Raw genomic sequence first — 22,641 nt, 5'->3', positions numbered from 1 at the left:
GACAGGTACAGCCCAAACAGAGTTCAGTAGCTACTCAGAGAAAATTATCTCTAACCTCAAGTCAGCCCTTTATTTCTGCAGAGGACACTTCAGACACATGTTTAATTGAGAACATGCTGCTATAGTTAACCACAGGCAAAACTGCTGTAGCGGAGATTAACACAAGTATGCATTTAAAGCCTCTGCTGAATTGGGGCCTTAAGTGAGTACCTCACCTGGGAACAGGGAATTATCATCAGAATACCTGCATCTGTAATAGGCCACTGGGAACTGCTTTCAAAATTGCTTCTGAAATACTCTGTTTTCAACATCCTATTATCGACTCTACTTGGGAAGCAATGGATTTAATTTAGAGAAACAGTTCAGCAAAACAGATGGGCTGCATGTCACTTCTGGGCTCCTTCAAGACCTGTTTCCTTCCTGCATTTTGAGAAAACTCACTAATACCGAAGGGAACAATAGTTATGAACCCCATATGCTTTGAATACGTAAAACACCTATATTCAAGTCCTAAAGCTGTTTGGCAAGCCCTTCTTGCTTCTGTTTCTGAGGGAAACTAGACCGTAAGACTTTGTGACCTCTTTGTTTATCATATTCATCCATTCAATACTACTGACAAAGTGACTGCTTTCTTTGATGGCTTGTGATGAGCTTTGCCAAGTTAAATAAAGGGCTCCCTGCTATTAATCTGCTCTGCTAAAGTCTCTTATTTGGCTGAACCTGTTGAACAACTATAATAGCTATAAATACTTCAGATTAACTCACAGTAGCCTCAAAGCAAAGACAAGCTATAAATTTTCAGGACAGGTGACAATTTCCAAAGTCTGAAGGGAAAGGAAGACTCTCACAACTAAGTGGCTGGAGCGATGGTTGCACTTTCCATCTCAGCTTTCAGTTGCCAACAACACAGATACGAACATTAAAAAGCACACCCATCCAAGAAACTAGCCAAAAACATCTTTTAAAGATTAACAGAGAGGGATGCAACTCCTAAAAATGGAACAGCAACCCGTCTACAGTATTAAGGACTGCTTACTTCTGAAGCCACTGTCTTCACTGCCATGACCTGGCACAGCCTCTCTTGCACTGATGTGTTGTTCAGTATCTCTGTTCATGTTCCTGGGCAACCAGTGGCCCTGCTAGAGCAGAGGGACTGGACCAGATGTCCTCCAGAGGTCCCTGCCAACCTCAACCAGTCTGTGATTCTGTGATCTACCAGTAATACATAGGGACACACTCTTCATATTCAGACCCAGATCCTCCTACACAGCCTGGGAGGCAGATCGGCTGCTTTTCTGGTGCTTTTTCAGTACTTCCTTCCAGGTCCCTGCTAAGGACCCTTTTGGCTATTTTCATTCTACCAAGTCTGCATGTTCTTCAATGCACCCCGGAGTCCTGGTCCCCTGGGACACAACCTGCCTAAGCTGAAAACCTAGGGACGTCACATCCTCCTTCTGATCCTTCATACAAATGCACTTGATAAGAAGTATTGAATGTGGATAACTATCATTTATTCTTAACTTGCTTAGAAGGCTCTAGGGCATTAAATAAGCCAATAGTAGAAGAAAATTTTAGAAATTTTAATAATATACATTGCAGCTTAGGAAAGCTATGTGTTGAAGTTACAGTCTGTGTATGCCCAGCTCAGCTTTAATCACTTCAGTAGGAAAGGAGACAATCAAAATATGATTCAGAAGAAAGAAATGAGCCAGGGCCTTTCCACTGGCAAATATTAGAAAACCAGATTGATCACAAACAGCCGAGAGAGATTTGTGTGCCTTGTACAGAAGAAGCAATAGACCATTCATATTAGCTACAGATGAACTTGTTTGTCTTAGCAGACAATTTCCTATCAGTAATGCTGGTTATTTTTATGGGTAAAATAGCCATGTTTTATATTGAAATAAAATAACAAAAAGAAGGTTTCACTCTGAGGCAGTGAGTTGAAGTAAGAGCAACATTTCCTTCTTAATAGACTGACCACTTGCTATGAATCTTCAAAGAAAAATACAACTCTCGAATCAAAACACTTATATTCTTCCTCATTTGCTTTCCTCCTTGCTACAGGAGCCACTTTGCCAGATGGTGGTTAGCAGATGAGCAGTTTCCAATGATGTGGCTCCTTTGGACCTATATTGCTGGTGCACATGGTATCTAAGGGCTACTGGTCCAGCACAGAACTTCTGGGCAGCAATTCCCAACCCTTTCAGAGGGATAAGTGACAACCCCATCAGGAACACCACCAAAGGAAATGTGAGAAAGTTGCAGCATGATTCTGTGATTCTGTGATTTATTCCCTCTGGACTTTTCTAGGAGGCTTTCAACAGGAGAGGGCGGTGCAGGCACAACTGAACACCTCCCAAGAAATAATTAACAGCATCCTTAATTATAGGTTTCCATGAGAGAAACTACCTTGGTGTCCCTTCTTCTGGGTTCTCTAAGGACTGTGTATGCCACGGGTGGAGTTTACTCTGGACAAGTACCGATTTACAGCAAAGTTATATTTTTACTAAAACTGTCCTATAAACAACACCATCTGTTAGAAGTGAGAAACAATTTTTTTAGGATTTCTCCTTTCCTGTTCAAATTCATAGAAACAAGTTTTCAGAGAAATTTGTAGGAGCCTACAGGAAAAAGACAGAGCTTTGACACAGACTCTTACTTTGCCTTCCTCCCACCCCCCCAGTTTATTCATCAGTTTTCTAACACTAGCAATAATCTCCTATACCATGGATAAATGAAATGGTTAGTATTTTGCAAACTTAATAAACATGTCCTATTTTGCCATGGCAGATGTATCTAAGGGCATCGGTTTCCTGTACTGGACAAACATAAGAACTCCCCCATATTTTGTCTGTTGCAGTGGGCACCAAAAAGGAGGATCGCCTTTCAAGTCCTCAGAAAACCAGAGTGGTTTCTCTTTCAAGTCTTCCATGAGGGCCAGGGGAGAAGTGATTTTTAAAAATTATATTAAGGTCAGAGAGACAGTATCATGATTTCCATGTTTTCCGTCTTCTCCAGATACAGAATGATATTTTCTAACAATACAGAACAAAGTACTGTTTAGCAAGGGAAGTAAATTGAGGCTGTGCTTCACCTTTTTCCCTTGCAAATCACAATGGAGCTGTCAGTAATATAACCTTGAATGTGTTCATTTTCACATATTAACCCTTTCAACCCTGTTAAATAAAAGCAGTCGTTTTGTCTCAAGGGGGAGAAGTGCATTTTAAACTCCTGAACCAATGGAGAACAAAAATTTTAATTAAAGTTTTCCTTGTACACATGCACGGATCACCCTCCCTTTAGCAAAGAAAAGCCCTTTTTAAAATTAAAGTTATCATGCTGAAATTATTAACATAACTCCTGGGAAAAATGCATAATCTTTGCATATCAAATGCCAAAATGACTAAGTGAACGATGTTTAATAAATATTGTGTTTCCCTTCAAGTTCATACACTCAGTTAATCACACACTGATAGGCAAAAAATATTTATAAAGCAACTTAAGCATTTTAAATTTCACTGGCGTCCTGGTCTTTGTGGGTCCCTAAAGGTCTCAAATCTTCCCTCCTCAGGATGCGAGCCAGCAGGAATAACTTACTGGAAGAGATCGGGACTCTCAGATCAACAGTGGTTTTCCACAGCTGCCAAGTCCTGCTGCTCTTAGGTGAATCGCTGAGCCCATTCATCTGCACTGCCGAGAGGCTGGCTGGTACTGATTTTTGTTCTGTTTTGGGGCAGCGGAGGCATTTTTAGTGGGTGCCTGGGCTGGCTGAGTGTTCACCCTGTGTGATTCCAACTGAACTGGCACCCATTCGTTACTTGTTTTGACCCCAGAGCTTGGCCCCTGGCTCATTCCTTATTTCAGGGTATCAGTATTTTGACATGCAGGGGAGAGAATTTGCAAGTGGAAATTCAGAAAATGCTAGGCCCTATCCCTGTTTTTTTTGAGGCACACCTTTTCCAGTCTGACTGTTTATCAGGCTTGCTTAAAATCAAATCTCAGTCTCTCTCGATACCCAAAAGGGTGAGCAAAAATTGTTAACATTATTATTTGTTTTGCACACTTAGCAAGAAGATTTAAATGTCACTCCGAAAGAAAAAAACATGAAACCAGAAAGTTACCATGGGTGTGTGATTCTGCATAGGTGAAGGGATGACCCAAAAGTAAGAGCAACAGGATTTGATTCAGTCTCTTACATTTATCACCACTCCTCCACCCTGCAATCAGCTACATCCAGCCCTTAATTCACAGTATACATAACCACGATCAAAGGATGCTAAGCCCTTCAGCCCAATGAGGGTATATGTTGATCTGTAACATCCAACGGCCCCTCACCTCTCCTCCCAAAATTCAAGGTGCACTTGCATCCCAGCTGGAATCGTCCTTGGCCATAACTACAGTTCCTCTATGAGGTCTTTTACCTTAGGAGACTGGTCCTGGTCTAGCCAGTCACCTTAAGAGACATATGTCACCTTTAAAAAAAAATAATATAAGCAAGTTATCGGCACAGTTGTACCATTTAGCAGCTAAGTCTACAGCAGCTGCATTTAAAAGCAGCCACTAACATCCAGTGAAAGCAAAATAATTGTTTAGATATATTTATAGGATTTACAGGGCAACTGAAGTCAAAGCTAGTTAATTGAAATCCTGATAACAGACTGAAGCCTGCACTAGATCCTATACTGTGAAATGCAAAGTCTTTATTAAATAAAGCCATTAAGAAGGATGATAATCCCTGTGGCCTTAAATATGAATAAGGTGCAATGTAAATAATAAAAGGCAAAAATCCAATTTTCATGCAGTGAACTTTCAAATACTCTGCTGTTTCCATTAAATTACCTTTTATTCAACATATTGTAATGGCACTGAGGGCACATCAGGCTTCCTTGTAATACAATTATTGTTCAGCATAAAAACTGTTTTTTAACTTGAAACAGAAATGTGAAATATTTTATTTGGCTTCTCTCATACGTCAAATGACATGAAAATTGAGAACAAAAGCTTCATAGATGCAATAAAAGAGAAAATAAGCAAAGGAAAAATAAACACATGCAAACAAAAAGGAACCAGAATGTGAAGAAAAAAGAAAGAAACAGGGTACATAATAGTAGTTTTCCAGTTAATTTTACAGCGATTTAATACTAGGAAATAGAACAGGAAAATAATTTCAGTAACTAGAGTAACTAAACTTGGATATAGGCCAAATGGAGCTGAAGCACACTGTAAAGGAGGTGAAACTCATCAAAGCTCTTTAACCAGAACTAAATCTGGTGTGAAATGTCTGTCATGCTCCTTCCAAACACGAGGATGATGACAAGAGCTTGAGTGCATCAAGTGCCACAACAGCACAGTGCTCGAACCTGGAGGCGTGCGATCGCTCCTTGGCTCTGCCATGCTGGTAGCAGGTCTCTTTGGATGTGCTTTAACTTCTCATCTACAAAGGGAGCACTGATATTTACTGTTTTCTATAAAGCATTCTGTGGAGTTAAGAGACGTTAACTAAAGACACCTCTATTTATTATTTATTGAAGAACAGGAAACTGTAACATAAGGTCAAGAATTTACTATTATTGTTCAGAAACAGAATATCCCTATTGGGAAATTTAAACAATACATTAAGGATGAGACTGCATTTGCTATGGATGTCAAGCAATTTTTCCACTATAAACCTTTCTGCAAATCAAAATAATTCCTCCAGCAAAGCTGCAATGAAATAAAGAGAAGAAAAGAGAATGACTTCATATTTATTCAATTCTATATTCAATTTGGAAGCATTATACCCAAAGAAACCCTTCAGCACAACAATGTAATTTTCCTTATAGCATCTTCACTGAATCAAGATGTTTGAGGAATCATCAGCAGAGATATGAACTACTGTAACCTCCCAAAACACATAAACATTCATTTTACAGTATTTACTTTTCACAGTCTGCATCTGTTTCTGCCACGTCCTGTTTTCTGTGCCCATTCTTTGTTCATAGAGTCACAGAATCACAGAAGGGACTGGGTTGGAAGAGTACTTCAAAGACCATCTAGTCCAATTCCCCTGCCATGGGCAGGGACACCTCCCACTAGACCAGGTTGCTCAAAGTCCCATCCAGCCTGGCCTTGAACACTTCCAGGGATGGGGCATCCACAACTTCTCTGGGCAATCTGTTCCAGTGTCTCACCACCTTCATCGTAAAAAACTTCTTCCTTATACCTAATCTAAATCTACCCTTTTTCACTTTAAAACCATTAATCCTTGTCCTATCATTACAGGCCCTGGTAAAAAGTCTCTCTCCGTCATTCTTATAAGGCCCATGTAAGTACTGAAAGGCTGCAATAAGGTCTCCCTAGAGGCTTCTCTTCTCCAGGCTAAATGACTCCCTCAGCCTTTCTCTATAGGAGAGGTCTTCCAGCCTTCTGACCATTTTTGTAACCCTCCTTGGGACCTGCTCTAACAGGTTCATATCTTCATTGTACTGTGGATCCCAGAGCTGGACGCAGTACTCCAAGTGGGGTCTCACCAGAGCAGAGGAGCAGAATCACCTCCCTCCTGCTGGCCATGCTTCTTTTCATGCAGCTCAGGATACGACTGGCTTTCTAGGCTGCAAGTGCACATTACTGGTCCATGTCCAATTTTTTTGTGAACCAACACTCCTAAGTCCTTCTCCTCAGGGCTGCTCTCAATCCCTTCATCCCCCATCCTCTACTGATGCTGGCATCTGCCCCGACCCAGGCACAGGACCCTGCAACCTTGTTGAACTTCATGAGGTTTGCATGGGCCCACTCCTCAAGCCTGTCAAGGTCCCTTTGGATGGTATCCCTTTCCTCAACTGTATCAACAGCACCACTCAGCTTGGTGTCATTTGCAAACTTGTTGAGGGTGCGCTCAATATCCCTGTCTATATCATTAATAAAGATACTGAACGGTACTAGTCAGTACAGACCCCTGAGGGACGCCACTTCTTACTGATCTCCATTTGGACATTGACCATTAATTTGGTCCACCTCTGCTCCAATGCTGCTCATGTGCAAAATGGGTAGGAAGTGTCTGAGCAACCACACAGCTCTGTGCCACCATCTGCCTGCCATCCCACCTCCTGGGGCCAATGGGTGACAGTGATGGGGCAGGGGGACAATGTTGAGGGGCCATAAGGGTGATGGCAATAGACCTGGCTGACCTGCTGCTGCCCAAGTGGCTGTAAGCAGCAAGGGACACCGGTGGCATGGGGTGAGGGGACGCAGAGCAGACAAGGTGGGCCACGGGGGCTTCCTGAGCTGTCACCTCCCATCAAGCCTGAGTGAAAACACAATGTGTGTCTCCACACCTCAAGGAAGAACCACCAAAACCCCTCCACAGCCCAAACGCACGGGGAACACAGCGGCAGGGACGCAGTCTGCATGCGAGACCTTTATTACTGGCAAAATTGTTTCCTTTTGCTTCTTGTGTGAGCAAAGACAGCAAATACATGAAATAAGAGGGGAAAGACAAATCTATCCATGGCATGCAGAGCAGAAAATAGTAACACCTGGCAGACCTAAAACAAAGTAATCCAGCAACTCCATCAGTGCAAACCATTATCCTGAATAACATTTGCACCAGGTCATTGAAGCAAAGCCACTCAAACAACGTTCCTCAAGTTTTTCTTCCTAGTAAGGAGACTATTTCCTTCCAGCAACACTCTCAAAAACGGCTCTGCTGAGGTGCTACGATATTGCTACTTACTACAGTAGTGATTTCTCACACCTCCCACCAAAACTGAATCACAGTCCTAAAGAGGCCTCCAAGCCTCTCACATGACCCTAGGAACAGCTTGGGCATCACAGCTCTGCTCTTTCACTCCTAGCTTCCAAATCTGCAGTCCCTTGGAGCTACAGGGACTGAAGCGGAAGAGAAGGAAGTAAAAAAAGAAATCAGTTCATCCTTTCTACTACAGAGAGAGAGACTTTTGCTCTTTTATCACGTGCCTAGCGGCACTGCCAAGTAGCAGATTACTCACTTTCCTCCATTAATTACGGGAAAAAAGCTACACAAAACAAAACAGTGTTTATTTGAAGTTCATTCAGACAAAGCTACTAAACAGCTAGGATACCGAACCCTACGAAGTTCAGGGTCTCCTCATACTTTCTTGGCTCTGCAGCTACACAACTTCAAAAAGTGAAATACTGCTACAAAGGCATCTTTTAAAGCACTTCATCAGCCAAGGAAGCTTCTCAGAGGAGAAAAAAAAAAAAAATCAAAAACAAACAAACAACAACAACAAAAAAAAAAAAAAAACACAACAAAAAAACCCAAGTAGCCTTTACCATCTTGTCTGAGACTCACTCTGGTCTTTATCTGCTTACTGCCAATTACTCCAGGTTTATGGGCTAATGAGACAACTTCAGGGTGACCACAGTCTTTGCTCTGTGTTTGGCTTCTATTTATTTCACTGACATTGGAAAGAAATCACTGATTTGGGGAGTTGGCATCACTATGCGAAACCTTTAAGTCATGAGTTGACTCGTCAAGGAAGCACATGTTCATTGAAAACGTCAGAGCAGCTGAGGAACCTCAGCTCTATCCGGTTTCCCATGTTCTCTCATTTTAAATGTGAGTTCAGGAGCCCACTTTCATCACAACTTTGATAACCAGAGGAATTCATTCTCAAGTGACCAAATTAAGCAGGGAAGGGCCCCTCTGACAGGACAGTGTCCTAGTGCAGAAACTGCCCAGCACTGCACGAGTGTTCTCACCTGATCCTCCTCCCGTGCTCATGGGCAGCAGACAGCTGCCACTGCCGCTGTCTTCTAAGTAAGTGGTGGCCTTACGTGAAGAGTGGTCAACGCAAGGTGAGTCAAGGGAGTTTTAATTCAATGACAAATATGCCACGGCACAAGCCCACTGACTCCATTTCAGCTGTAGCAGCAAGGAAGACGCTCATCAGCAAGAGTCAGCCATGCCCCTGCTGTGGCAGTGGTTCCCAAGTTCAGAGAGGGGGGTACGCAGACTCAAAAAAGAGAGTTCAACATGCTTTCCAAATCTTATTAGTCTTATTATTGACTTCACTCATGAACTCCAACCTACAATGCTGTCAGGGCAAATTCTCCATAAACACTCCCCTCATACTTTTAAGATTAAGCTATCGCACGAACACTACTCCCACAGGAAACCAAACATCCAAAATGATCCTCTCTCATCTTCTGCACAGCCCCGTGCTGCCTTTCAGTATGACTAAACCTAGTACAGTCATCCCATCGTTGGCTACCGCCAAGCACACCCCTCTCTCAGGCTCCCCGATCACTAGCAGCACTGGTCACTCGTGAAGCATTTCATCAGCCACGTGGAAGGAGCTCATCTTCTGCGTCCTTCTCTGGAAGGACCTCATCTTCCTGGTCCCTCTCTGCACCCAGTGACAATGCCCAGCCTGAAAGTCAGGCTCTGCAGAACAGACTAGAAAGGATTCAAATGTGTTAATTTGGGAGGTTAACAATTCAACAACCACCTGTGCCTGTGCCTCTGACACTGAGAAGTTCCCTGGCCCACTGGAGAGGGAGGATGCACGTGGAGAGGGAAGGGGGGACGGGAGGGCCATAGCCCACCCCTTGGACAGGCTGTTCCTTCCCGCTCCTGCCTGCTGGACGTCTTCAACTCACGGCAGAGCGTTACAGGAAGGGGACGATGACACAGATCCTTTCCTGGATCTTCTCTTATCGCTACTAACACAGCAGTTTGCTTCTGGAGTTTCTATTTTTAGTAACTTTTTTTAAAGTGGGCGAAACATCTGGGAGAGCAGATGCATTAAAGAGCATCTCAAACTCCCCCGCGTCCCCCAGAGGACCACAGTGACTCGATGCACCAAATCCATTTCCCACTCTCATTCGGGGGCAGACGGGGTTCATCTTCTCAGCTCTACATGCTGCAGAAGGCAGCAAATTCCATGCTATCCTTTGTATTTAAAAAAAAAACAACAACATAATGGGCAAATCCAATTCTCAGCAAGAGAGATTTTCGGTGTTTCTGTATGAAACAAGCATTAGAAGCAGAGAAACTGGAAAGCAAAAGCCCTGTGGTTCTCTACACCTCCGAATCTCTTGCAGCGCGCTGCTGGCAAGACAAAGGGAGGAAGACGCCAACCTTCCTCTTAGCTACTTGCTTCCTTGTTTTCGAGGACTGGGATGAGTGGGAGATGGTCATTCAGCCCTGGCTGTTCAGTTCTTGTTTGTTAATAAGCACAAAACGACCTGTCCCTGGCTGAACAATGTTATTGCAGATGCTGAACCCTACACAGTTCTTTCTTTAAAGCGTGCTAAATTCTTTTTAACAGTGATGACTACAGTGATAGCCTACCATGGAAACAGATACTCAGATAAAAGTGAGACTGACCGCATATAAAAGGAAGTCCTGTGTTTATCAAAAGAACAAATAAAACTCAAGCTAGGAAAAAATAAAGTTTCCTTTCTGCAATATAGACCAAAAGTACTACACTTTCCTTTTAGAAAAGAATGTACTGATTTTTCATTCTTAAAAAGGTATGATTGGTTCAGATTTTACATTGCTACATCACTGTGAAAAACAAATAATCAGATGATTTCCACTGTGATCTAACACCATGATTACCTACACAGCAGAAGAGAATAAGCAAAAAAAAAAAAATCATCTCATGGTTGTCAACTATTATTTTACTGTATTTTATGACGTGCATGTATGACTGTATTCTCCAAGGGCTCTTTTATGATTTGTTTTTAGAAAGGAAGTATGTGAAAGAACGAGGCTCTTCACACGAAAACTCTTGGCTGAAACACAAGATGCTCTGGACTGAACATGAAGCTGTCCACGCCTGCCTCTGCTGTGGTGCTGCACCCTCCCCGTGAGGAGCAGCAGCCCCAGTGCTGAGGGATCCTGCCCACTCCACACGCTGCAGCTCACGCTTCTGCCAGGAAAGCCTGTGCTATTTCTGTCCCTTATCTCGTGACATTTTAGCACAAAATCGCAAGGAGGCTCGGCAGGAAAGAGCAGAAAAGCCCGTCACGACGACGGGCCTCAGCATCCTCAAGGGACAGGCACCTCGCAGTAGGCTGGTACCCATTCCCCTGCATCCCTTCCAGCTGACTCCTCCTCCCCTCGCTGGACCCTTCCTCCCTCACGTGACAAGTGCATATCTGTATTTCGGGGGTGCAAGAAGAGGCTGCCTACATGCACACCTATCATCCCTCCAGCAGGCACGCTCTATCATGGAGGGTGACAGCAGGCACACGTCCAGAGATGCAGCAGGACCAGCCACTGCTCCGTGACACAACACACACCTGTGCCCAGCACACGGTGACAACACTGCACGATTTAATGAGTTGGATATGGACTCGACAAGAAGGCTTGGAACAGGCTTTTCTGTCAAAAAACTATACATTCAGGGAGATATTTATATTACACTTACACACACATACATATATTTGTGTATGTGTGTCTTATTTACAGATAAATAAATAATAAGTGAAGTCAATCAAAACGCAATCAATCAAAACAAAATCTTCCTTCTACTTTCTACTACTTTACTGCGTTAAAATAATAAAAAAATAAAAAAATTAATTAAATTAATTTAAAAAATTAAATTATTACTATTATTGGAAATGAAAACATATTGATTTTCTTACAAGGATGACAATATCGCAAACCTGATACAGGCTGCAACAAAAGCATTTCAAAACAGGTAAGAAGGCAGCCAATAAAAAGGCAGCCTGTTAAAAGCTGTTTCAAAATGAATTTAGAAATTAAAAGCTAAACTAATAAAATTGTGTCTTTTTATAGTAACTCACAGAGGAGTTTTTGATTGGAATTAGCCTGAAATTAATCTGCAAATAAACATGTTCAATAATATTTACTGAAACGATCATTTAGTAAACTAAATATGGTAGTGCCTGTATTTCGCTGACTTCTTGGCTGTCATTCAGAAGGCAATCAGGAGGCAGCACACCAACCACAGCAGTATCCTTTTCTTTTTGGTTAGGACCATAATGTCTTTACCCATAGTCCGTTCAAACGGCACAGTCAACATTTTAGATCTCTCTTTCCCTCTACCCATCTAGTACCTAAACCCATTTTAATGATACATCAACTGCAGCAATTAATGAACCTTTGTCCAGAAGGGGAAAGACTTTAACAGCTTAATGAGACAGTAATACATATTAAAATCAATATTATTCAGATGATGTGTCTATTCTAGTCCTCCCTCTGAAAATAACCGAGACTGTAGGAGAAATGATCATTAGCATTTTGATAACGATCTCGCCAGCCTTCTGTTAAAATATTTTCTCTTTAAACTAAAACTGGGATTTGTTATCTCATGCAAGCAGACCATTCTAAAATTAGAACCGGCCAATTCATATTGGTTTGGATCAGATCTTTAAAAAACTTGGAAAAAAAATAACTCGTCTGAATAATCAGACTCTCACGCCTGTTGCTGGAACAGCAGAAAGACACCCTAAGCATCGACTAAGAAGTAACCTCTTCCCATAAACACCATTTTTGTGCACAGAAAGGCACTCCTTAACCATATACAGCATTAGTTTCACTTGTCCGATAAATCATATTCCAGCTGACAGCCAACATGAGGGACAAATTCCTCACTACCACAAATCCTTAAGGTATCTTCAAAACAAAACGTGGCCGAACGCCTCGGAGCAGGGAAGGGCTTTGCACCTTTGTCCCCTCGCCTTGGAGAGCAGGCGAAAATTCCTCAGCATCCCCCAGTCAAGTTATGTTATGCGATCACCACGACGAAAGAAAACAGTCCCATCTCTCTCGTTTTTTTAATTAGCGAATCCCCCAGCCTTCCCCTCCTCTGGCACCCAGCGCTGCAAGCCAGACTGCTGAGCCTTCCAATTTCCAAAACGGGACAAGATGGGAAACCTGCTGCAGAAACAGCCCCACGGCGTCCGCCCATGAGGACGTGCGTCCCTCCGAAACCCCTGCCCCTGGGTCAACCACAGGCAAACAGACCGGTCGCACCAAAAATCCCAACCGCCCCGACGGGACAGGAAGCCAAACGTCAGCAGGGGCCAACCTGAAAGTGCCAGAAACCAGTTATGAGACAAACCCGACAGTGGTTTTTGTTATTTAACCCCTTGGTAGCTGGCCTGCGGATGCGGAGGAGGGAGCCTGGTGCCAGACACCGGCTCTTCCCAGTGACCCCAGCAGAGACGGGGTGCAGCCCCACCAGCCCCTTCGGGCAGGTATTAGGCTGCCGGTTGCCCCAGCTCACAGGTGACCCCAGCTAACAGCGACCAGCACACAGCAAGTTCTGTGGAGCCGATGGAAGCTGTGCTTAAAAGACTGGGCAGAAAGTGTTCTTAATTCCAGATGTTTTACATTTTTCTCTCTACTTCTGAAAACAAAATGTCTTTTTAATACCAGAAGTAATATTCCCTCCTTCTGTCCTTCCCCTGAACTGAGAGGCATCCCGTGTACATGTACTGTTAAATTAATGTTTGTTCTTTTTAACCGAATAAAAACGGTCAAATTACATGCAAAAACAATTAGATTAAATTATTGGGCACACGCTGTGGGTTTTTTTTAAAGCTATTCAAACAATTTTAAGGGTTTTTCAGCAATGCTCTAGCAACATAAGCAAAACTTCCCGCAGAGGAGGTAACGAGTTTAACATTACTGCTGAGGAAGACGGTAACGGAGCCAAGCGAGTAAAACTAGTACATCAGCAACCCCCCCCACCACCCCAAACTGTCAGGAAAAGGCATGGCTCAAGCTGTCAGAGGAATCCGAACCGGCAGAAGAAAGAGGATCTGGGGCTGGTAAATGGGGAGAACCTGCTCCCAGGCCCATCTGCACGACGCAGGAGGAAGAATTTTTTTCTATTTTTTTTTCACTCTACTTCTTTGGGTTTGGTGGTTTGTGCTTTTTTTTAACTCTCTCTTTTGCATAGTGGTCAGGCCAGTAACTTTCCAGCCAAAGTACCAGTCTGCTCCATGCAAGAGGCTTCTGGAACCGGGAGCAGTTTGGTTTGGTGCAAGACTAGGGATAAATAGGTAGCTTTCAGCTGGCACTGGGTTTCCCCATTACTCCCTCCCCAGCTGCAGAAGCACAGCTGCTGTGGGAGCTGGGGCAAGGCCAAGGTCACGCAGCTTTCTCAAATCCTGCAGTTTATCTTTGTCCAGGCTCTCATGTCCTATTAGAACTAATCTTGGGTTCTTCCCATGACAGCTTACCCCAGATTGGGAAAACCTGTTGTAAAATATCAGATTTTAACATGACCGCATTGAAAATGTTTGCAAAAATTCAGCTTGATATGTGATGAGTGAGTGCTGGAAAGCTGAAACCCTGTGCATCCCGAACAGTTTTGGTCCCTGGAAGTCACCAAGTCCCTGAAAACTGAATCAATCCAGTTCAGTAGAGGTCAGCAATTACAATCTTGCAATGCTTTAAAACATTAATCAGGGTGATATATTAGTTATAACTGGCCTTCTGAAGCTTAAGGAAAGGCTTCTAAGAGTGAGTGATCTACAACTTCAAAAGAAAGTGGCATCCCCATTCCATAGTTACGGGATATTACAGGTGGGTAACTGAAGTGCAAGAGGGAATTATGTTTTTTATCTGAAATTTAAGCTGTGCTTCTTAACAGAGACAGCATGAAATGTTGAACAGAATAGTGAAATTGGAGGGGACATTCTAAACACAACAGTGCAAAACTCAAGAAGTACCCAGACAGACTTTTCAAGTTGAAACTGTAACGGGACTATTAACCTAAAATTATGAGGCAGCAAACAAAAATAACTCCAGACTATAAGAAAAGACCTTCCCAGAGCATGAAATCCTCCACGGCATAAATAAAATAGCATTGTAGCATTTGATGTGGCGGCTTATTGACCACACGGACACAGCTTTGCCTAGAAAGCGCAGGCGTCGCCTCCCCCTGACCTGCAGGGACGGACGCACGGCATCCACAGCCAGCGCCTTCAGCCGCCCTGACCTGCTGGGCACCCGGCCAGCACCGGGACTCTGCCTGAACACGGACTGATAAGATTAGGAACAAGGAATACAGTGTACTGTTACAGCCCGTACACGGCGCTCATCGCTGCATCCCTGCGCCCACGTTCCCCGCAAACGAAGTGCAGCATCTCTGCCAAACCCCATTCAGCAGCAGAAAATAACTGTTGTAGCTTCAGTGTATACAATCAGCGCTTTTTAATCTCCCCAAATCCCAGCCTCTCTAGGAATAACTCTGCGTCCGTAGGGCAGCTTCCTCCTGAAGACAGTGAAGCACGTGAGGGTGGGGGAGTGGGGGGCAGGTTTTCAGCTGGGAAATGAGAAGCTCAGAAGGTCCATATGCAGCTCACCGGCAGTCAATGGCTGCGTTCTGCACAGAACCACACTCTTCTCTTCCTTCTCAGCCTTTAAACTACAGCAGTGCTATCTCCCCAAACAGCAAACAGCAGAGATTTAGGGTAGGTGGGCAGAAATTGCCAGAATTAAAATGTGCACAGGATCTTAGGGCTGAGTGGAGCATCTCTCTTTGAGTAACCAGCTACCGAACACTGTCATACACTAAGCGTTACCGGTGTTCATCATGAATCATTCAGAGGGATGACGTGCAGGGATTAAACTTAGCATTCACACTTGACAGCCAGAGGAGTCCCGCAGAGGCATGCCACACTGACACAAAGGAGGGTCTGGGGCTAGTGGCACAAAGTCCTCTCCATGGCCCCACGACTCTTCCAGGTGTAACTGAGCGACTGCTGGCCATCCCAATCCAGAAGGAGATGTCCACTGTCAGCACTGGCACCCTTTGGTCACATCAGGCCCATCATGCATGTTTCTAGCTTGCAAGTAAAAGTTAACAGCATTACCCAAAGATGGGTAAAAATAGTCCATTTCTAGAAAGTATAAGGGACATGAAGATGACACTTGCAAATGACAGGGTTTTGTAAAAGTGCTAAGAGTGAATGATGAATTTTTCTGACTCAGCCCCTCAGCAATCCCCTTTCCTATGCTCACTCACTTCTGTGAAGACAACTTTAATTGCTGGGACTTTAAATACTTCTGCCTATATTTTTCGCAATACCCTTCAGTACGATTGTTAATGTCCTGCATTGAAACACATTTTTCAGCCATCTGCCAGCCCAAAAAAAAACTAATCCTCAAGACCAGAGACTTTGACATGTGGAATATCAGTCCTATTTGGATGGCTTTACAACAAAGTTCAGGCACTGGCCAGCCAAACCATAGCATCAGACGCAAATAAATCAGAGAGAAAGAACAAAAGTGAGGTAAGTCCGTGGGCCTATGCACACTGTGTGCTACTGGCAAGAATGGCACTCCTGTCTGTGCAAATCTCATTACAAAGCCAAGTTGAAGAGTCTTCTCTGCCCAAGACAAAGTGTGTCCCTTACACTACACGCTGCCGCTTGTAACGGATATAAATGGATATAAACGCCAGGCTCCATCCGCTTCCTCTTGCGTAACCCAGGGTGGGATCTTCACCTGAGACAATGCATCCAAGGAGGAAACGCAGCAGTGGAAAAAAAAAAAAACAAACAAAACACAAGGTCTACTCCATGTTCAATCCGGCATAGGATGAGGCAGCACTCTCATAAAAAATAATGACTCAAGGCCTCTTTCGGAGAATTTCTACAAACAGAGCAACTGAAAAGCCTAGATAGCAAATTAGACCTGCTCACCCTGCTTGCAAAACTCCAGTCAAGCCAAGGGCAGCCACCTTTCCCCTGGGCTGGCTAATGGCAGCCTTCCACCTGAAATAGCTCTGCAAAGCTGATGGGGGGAAGAAGCACCCAGTGCAAGGCAGGGGAGCGCAGCCCATCCGTCACTTCACTCAAGCACGCTGACACATCATTTTCTTTACGCGCACATCTTACTCTCTGCCATTACCTATATCCCCGCCTAGTAACGCACCACATCCCTTGTCCCTCACTTGGGCCGTGTCCTCTCTTCTGGGAAAACCGAGAGACACGTTTTGTTTTTATAGGTTGTTTCTTTTTCATGCAAATGTTGTTCTCAGTTTGCATTGCAAGCAAGCAAGCAATAAACCCCGCACCTGGAGTGGGAGATGCCTGGTTTGGGAGGAAATTAATAAAGACTTGCATGCATTTAGCTGGCTATTTGTTCTTGAGAACTCCTGAAAAAACTCTAAGTGATAAACTGCAATAATTGTTTAAAAAAAACACCACCCAAACCCCAAACCCCACACTCGGTAAAGAAGGCAGATTTACCATAATGCCTCAACAATCTAAGGGAGCCATTTACTTTGACAGAACCTGAATTCCCCAAGCGGTTCCACAGTGGTAATGGAAACAGAGGAGCCAATAAATTATAACCTTGTGTGTAATGTGCCTACCATTATAAACCACTCTTAGCCTTCTGCTTTATCCCCTGGGGGGGGCACTCTAACAGATGCTGGATTTCCTTTCCTCACTCTTCCAGTGTGTTCCTTCAGCAGTCAGACCCTTTTATAATGTCTAATACCATGCTCTGCATTTACATAGCATCTTTAATACTAACATCCCCACATACACTATACCATATAGAAACAAACTATTAGGATTTTTTACAGGCTGAAATAGAGGCGTTGGGAGACAAACTGGCTTACCGAAGGTCACATAACCACTACGTATCAGTAGAATTCCAAATATTTTCCAAGCATGTATCCGTAGGTATCCGTATCTGTAGGTAAACACCACTTGCGGGTGTCTCATGCTGAAGGTGTATACCACGTATCTTAAAGCACCTACAGTATTTGGGAAGCGTTTCTGAAGGATGGTCTCAGACAGCTTGAGGAGCAGCCCCCGCGCCAGTTCCTCCCCAGCCCAGCCCCTCTCAGGCTGGGTTTCCGCACTCTGGATGGACCAAGTCTGCCAGAAACTATGGGGAAAGGAGGACCAAAGACCGGATAAAGACATACAAAACCCCCAGAGTTTTGCCAAAGTGCTAAACAACATGAGTCAATTTTAGAAAACATCGCCCGTGCAAAGAAGACTTCCCCCAAGTATAAGGTGTGGAAGCAAAACACAGGTGTAACAGCAAGACAGAAGCTGGCCCTGCTCTCTCTTCTAAGGTTAATTAAAACTCTCAGAGAAACAGATCCCTGGTGTGATTCTAACATATCGGTCCACGGATCTGGGCAAGACTGAAGTCTGATAGAAGTGACCTTGGCTCTCTGCCATTACATTTCACAATTAGCATTTTCCTTCCTAACCAAAAAAAGCCCACAACGGTGTGTCTCATTTTATATACTGCATTACCTAAAATGAAAGGTATTAATTAGTAAAATAGTGTAATTTGCATTTAAGCCCCAGGCAGCAAATCTACAGCAATTTCTGAAATTAAAAAAAATTTAAAAAAATAATGTATATATCATAAAGAATCACTTCAGTTCTCTCCAAGGGAGTTAAGCTGTCAAAGACCAAAAGGGATACAATTCTGCTCTTCAGTATCAACCTCAAAAAGCCTAATTCTAGGCGGGTTTGTACCGTCTATTGTTTAGTACAGAGAGAGGTGCTGTACCCGTGTCTCCAAGATAGCTCAGCAATCAGCTGTATCAGCAGCTCCAAGGAGGATTATTCTCCCCTGCTGCTTTTTTTAAAAGCAGATTAGTTCAGACTTTCTTTCACTGTAATGAATCTTGTAAGGATCAAGCACATTGCATTGATTTCCAGGAAAAAAATTGTGTGGTCAGTCAAAAGGCCAAGCAAACAGTTCCACAGACCCACTCTGCCCCAACAGACCCACTGCCCCAGAATCACCCATTAGCTCCAGCAGAGTGAAAAAAAATGCAGTTGTTAACCATAAACGCCAAAATATGATTCTCAGGTCATGTGTAACTTTGCTTTTCATCAAATTCAGATGGATAACAACCCAGACAGAAACAGACAACAGAACTGAAGATGCTCACTGAAGTCCTATTCAATCAAAGTCAGAAATTGACAGAACGTGACGTGGTTTTATTTACTATATGATATCTGCAATAATGGCTAGGGAAGTACTTCTTAAAAATCTACCAGTTTAGGGTAAAATAATGAAAACACAACTTCTCCGCATTAAGATACAAAATTGCTCTCAAGTAACTCTCCCCATCAAGCATTTCCTTACATGCACGTCCCCCTGTAACATCCTAGCTTGACTAGGATTTAAAGATGCAAAAAACAGAGATTGTCTTCCTGCTGGATGGTCACAAAAGCCTTGTCAGGGCGCAAGAGCCTGGCTCCGCAACACGAACCCTGCAGGTGCAACAAGGCTCCCTTACATCCTGTAAGAGACTATTCTCTGGACATCAAACCAGACCATGAGGATACCGCATTTTAAACTACCTAATGAAGGCAAACTTCCCTTTTTGTAATGCTGAAGCTCAAGATGACACGAGTTGTCTGCTATGACAAAACTGTAATCCTAACTTTAGTTGAAAAACAAATAAGCAAAAAAACAGAGGACAGAATCCCATTGCCGTTTTTCCTCTTTAAGTCTGACAAATCTCTACTAAATACCTGAAGATCACTGTGGTCTACAGCTCAGTAATAAAGGATCTACCCTTCCAGAAATATTGCCAAGCATATTTCACTTCAGACTCCAAAATTGAATTTTATGGAACAATGTATGGCATTTGCCATCATTTCCTGCAGGCAAAACTTCAAAACGCCTGTACAGGTCTATTCATTTTTCTCAGAACAAAAAGTAGGAAATGAATTAATTGAAACATTTACTATAGCGATACAACTTCACAAGGAATCTCTGCATTGACCTTTCCAAATCAAAAGCCTGTCCGCTAAACTACAGCTCAAGCAGATTTCATGAAAGATCAAAGACAATTAAATATATCCACTACATAAAATGACGTTAGAAATAAGATGAAGTTCACAGTCGTCAGAGCATCTCCATTCCCAAGTCTCCTAAAGAGGTCCTAGCGTAAATTTTATCATATCGAATTTCACAATAATACAGAACACTGGCAGGAAATTGATCTTGTCCCCTCTGAGTCAATGAAACCTTCGCCATTGATTTTAAAGGGAGCAAGATCAGGCACTCGATTGCAGTTTTAAAATAAATAAATGCATATGTTGCAGTACTCTCCTTCAATAAATCACACACCTTATACATAAAAATTAAATTACATTCCCTCGGGAGGGGAAACTTCAGCTTCCAACCCCACCGGACTCCGGCTGTCAGAGGGACTCTGCGTGGCTGTAACCGCACCGGCAGCGCCCTGGGAGCGGAGGGGAAAACTGGCGGGTGCGACGAAAGAAAGCACCGGGTACCGGACCGGCCGAGTGTTTCCGGCCACTCATCCCCGCAGGCAGCACCAGAGCGGGAGGCAGCTCCTGCCTGCACCTGACGGACACCTGGCAGAGGCCGACACGCCGAATAAAAGCGCTTTCGAGGCACTTTCTCAACTCCGGGAGCCGCGTCCGGCTCCGGGGGATGTGCGGGGACCGTCGGTGCGGCAGCGGCCGGACAGCCGGTACGAGCCCCCGCGGGGGCTCCCGGGGCCGCTCCCTCCCGCCTTCCGGAGTATTTTGGGGACATCCCCGGCCGAACATCCCCTCGCTTCCACCTTTACATCGCGGGGGAGAGGGTGCGGAGTGTGTGTTTGTGGGGGAATCCCAACCGCCGGCCGCAGCCGCGGGGAGAGGCCCCCAGACTCCGCCGCCCCCGCGGGACGTCCCGCCGGCAAACCGGGCCCTCCCGGCCGCGCTTCCCCGGCCCGCTCGCCCGCCCCCGTCCCCGGGAACCCACCTTTCCCAGCAGGGCGCTGCGGCTGGCGGCCGCCAGCTCCCGCAGGCTGGCGGCGGCCGAGGCGGCGGCGGCGGCGACGGCGCTGGGGGCGGCGGCGGCGGCGACGGGCTGGGGGTACGCGGGGGCCGCGGCGCTGGGGCTGCCGCTGGCGCCCCCGGCGGCGCGGGGCCGCTGTCGGATGCCGTCCAGGAGGCGGACGAGGAGGATGTTGGCGGGCAGCTCGTCCACGCCGCAGCCCACCAGGATGCGGCACTCGGGGCAGCGCAGCTCGTGGCGGGAGCTGACGATGCTCTCCAGGCAGCGGCGGCAGAAGGTGTGCTGGCACGGCAGCACCTTGGCCGTGGTGTCCAGCCGCTCCAGGCACACGGAGCACTCCAGCAGGTCCAGCAGCGACGACTCGTCCATCGCCGCCGCCGCCGGCTCCCGCTCCGCCGCCGCCGCTCCGCCGCCGCTCCGCCGCCCCCTCGCCTCCGCCTCCGCCCCCGCCCCGCCGCCGCCGCCTCCGCCTCCCCTCCGCGGGGCAGCGCAGGGCCCCGACGCCCCTAGGGCCGTCGCGGCCGGCGGCGGCGGGGGGGGGCCGGCGGCGGGGCGGCGGGGGCCATCGGGGCGGCGGGGCTGCGCGGGGAGGCGGCGGCGGGGCTGCCCCCGCCGGCGGGCCGCGGCGACCTCGGGAGCTGCCGGGGCGGCGATGCCCACCGCCGTGCGGCGCGGCGGCGATGCCAGCGGCGCGGAGCGGAGCGAAGCGCTGCGGGAGGAGGGCACCTGCCCGCCCGTGACTCCCCCCCCCTCCCCCCGCCGCGCGCGGCTCGCCTCCGCAGCTGCGGCGGGGCCCGGCGCGGCCCGGCGAGCCGCCCGCCGCGCCTCCGCGCGGGGCGGGGAGCGACGGGGAGCCCCGGGGGGGCGCCCGCGGCACGGCGGCCGCCCCGCGGGCGGTCCCCGACCGCCCCCGCCGCCGCTCCATGGCTCCCTGTAACCCGACACAGCAGGGCTCGCCGCCCGCCTTCCTCCGCCGCGGCTCCCTCCTCTTCCTCCTTGCGGAGGCTGCCGGACGGGCCGTGCGGCCGCACGCTGCCGGGGTCAGGCGGAGGAGACCCCCCCCCTCGGGGAAGCCGAGGACACCCGAGCAGGGGAGGGGCGGGGGGAAGCCCCTGCAGCCTGGGCCAGGCCGGGAGCCCCGAGGGAAGCGGGGATCGCGGTGGCGGAAACCCGGGAAGGGGACGGTGGGCACAACCTGCCCCGCGGGGGAGCAGCACCGGCCCCACGGGCCGGGAGCGGGGCCGGGGTCCGCGTCCCGTCCGGCCCCGCCATCCCTGGCGGCGCGGCGCCCCCTGGCGGGCGCGGCGAGGCGCAGCGCGGTGCCCTGGTGCATCACCCCCCCCGCCCCCCCCCAACACCACCGCGGGGTGCCGGAATAGCCGTACTTTAATCGTTTTGGAAAGCTGGAAATAAGAGGGAGCGCCGCGCCTCTTCTACCTGCCGGGTGTCCGGGGCTCCATCTCGCTGCCCGCCCCGGTGCCGTCCGTTCTCCACCCGGTGCCCGCATCCCGAATGCAGCTGCAGGACTGTGCCCGGGATCCCGCAGGAGCGGGGGTTCAGGTACGCCTGAAAAGGGGCGACACCCTGGCATTTTGGAGTTTCGGATCCAGGTTGTATACTAACCACGGGAGATTTAAAAAAAAATAATAGAAATGCAGCCGCTTGTACATGTGGAATATGAACAGAACTTCCCCTTAGAGAAGCTGCAGGAGAAGCCCCATTTTTCAGATAAATGTTTCTTTTGAAAATCCCTTTTTGGCTAACATTTGACTATTAGTACAATTAAAGGGCCTGCTTAAGCCAGAAGACACTATTGAAATACATTGTAGTTTTGCCAAAAAGAATTTTCTTTTGTGGTCCAGTCCCTAACCCAGGCTTTCTTCTGT

At 46.6% G+C, this 22,641-nt stretch overlaps 1 protein-coding gene across 1 annotated transcript in view; it reads right to left on the bottom strand.

Moving 5' to 3' along the window:
• Nucleotides 1-21,124, bottom strand: part of SH3RF3 (SH3 domain containing ring finger 3) — a 250,917-nt gene extending 229,793 nt beyond the window's left edge. The window contains exon 1 of the mRNA XM_074145535.1: nt 20,720-21,124. Within this exon, the coding sequence (XP_074001636.1) occupies nt 20,720-21,124 (405 nt within the window). The remainder of the gene's footprint in view (nt 1-20,719) is intronic.
• Nucleotides 21,125-22,641: the final 1,517 nt, after the last annotated feature.

Source organism: Numenius arquata, chromosome 1 (genome assembly GCF_964106895.1).
Source record: "Numenius arquata chromosome 1, bNumArq3.hap1.1, whole genome shotgun sequence".
NCBI classification, from domain to species: Eukaryota; Metazoa; Chordata; class Aves; order Charadriiformes; family Scolopacidae; genus Numenius; species Numenius arquata.
Note: the sequence above shows the minus strand (reverse complement) of the source record. Positions and strands in the feature narration are given on the sequence as shown.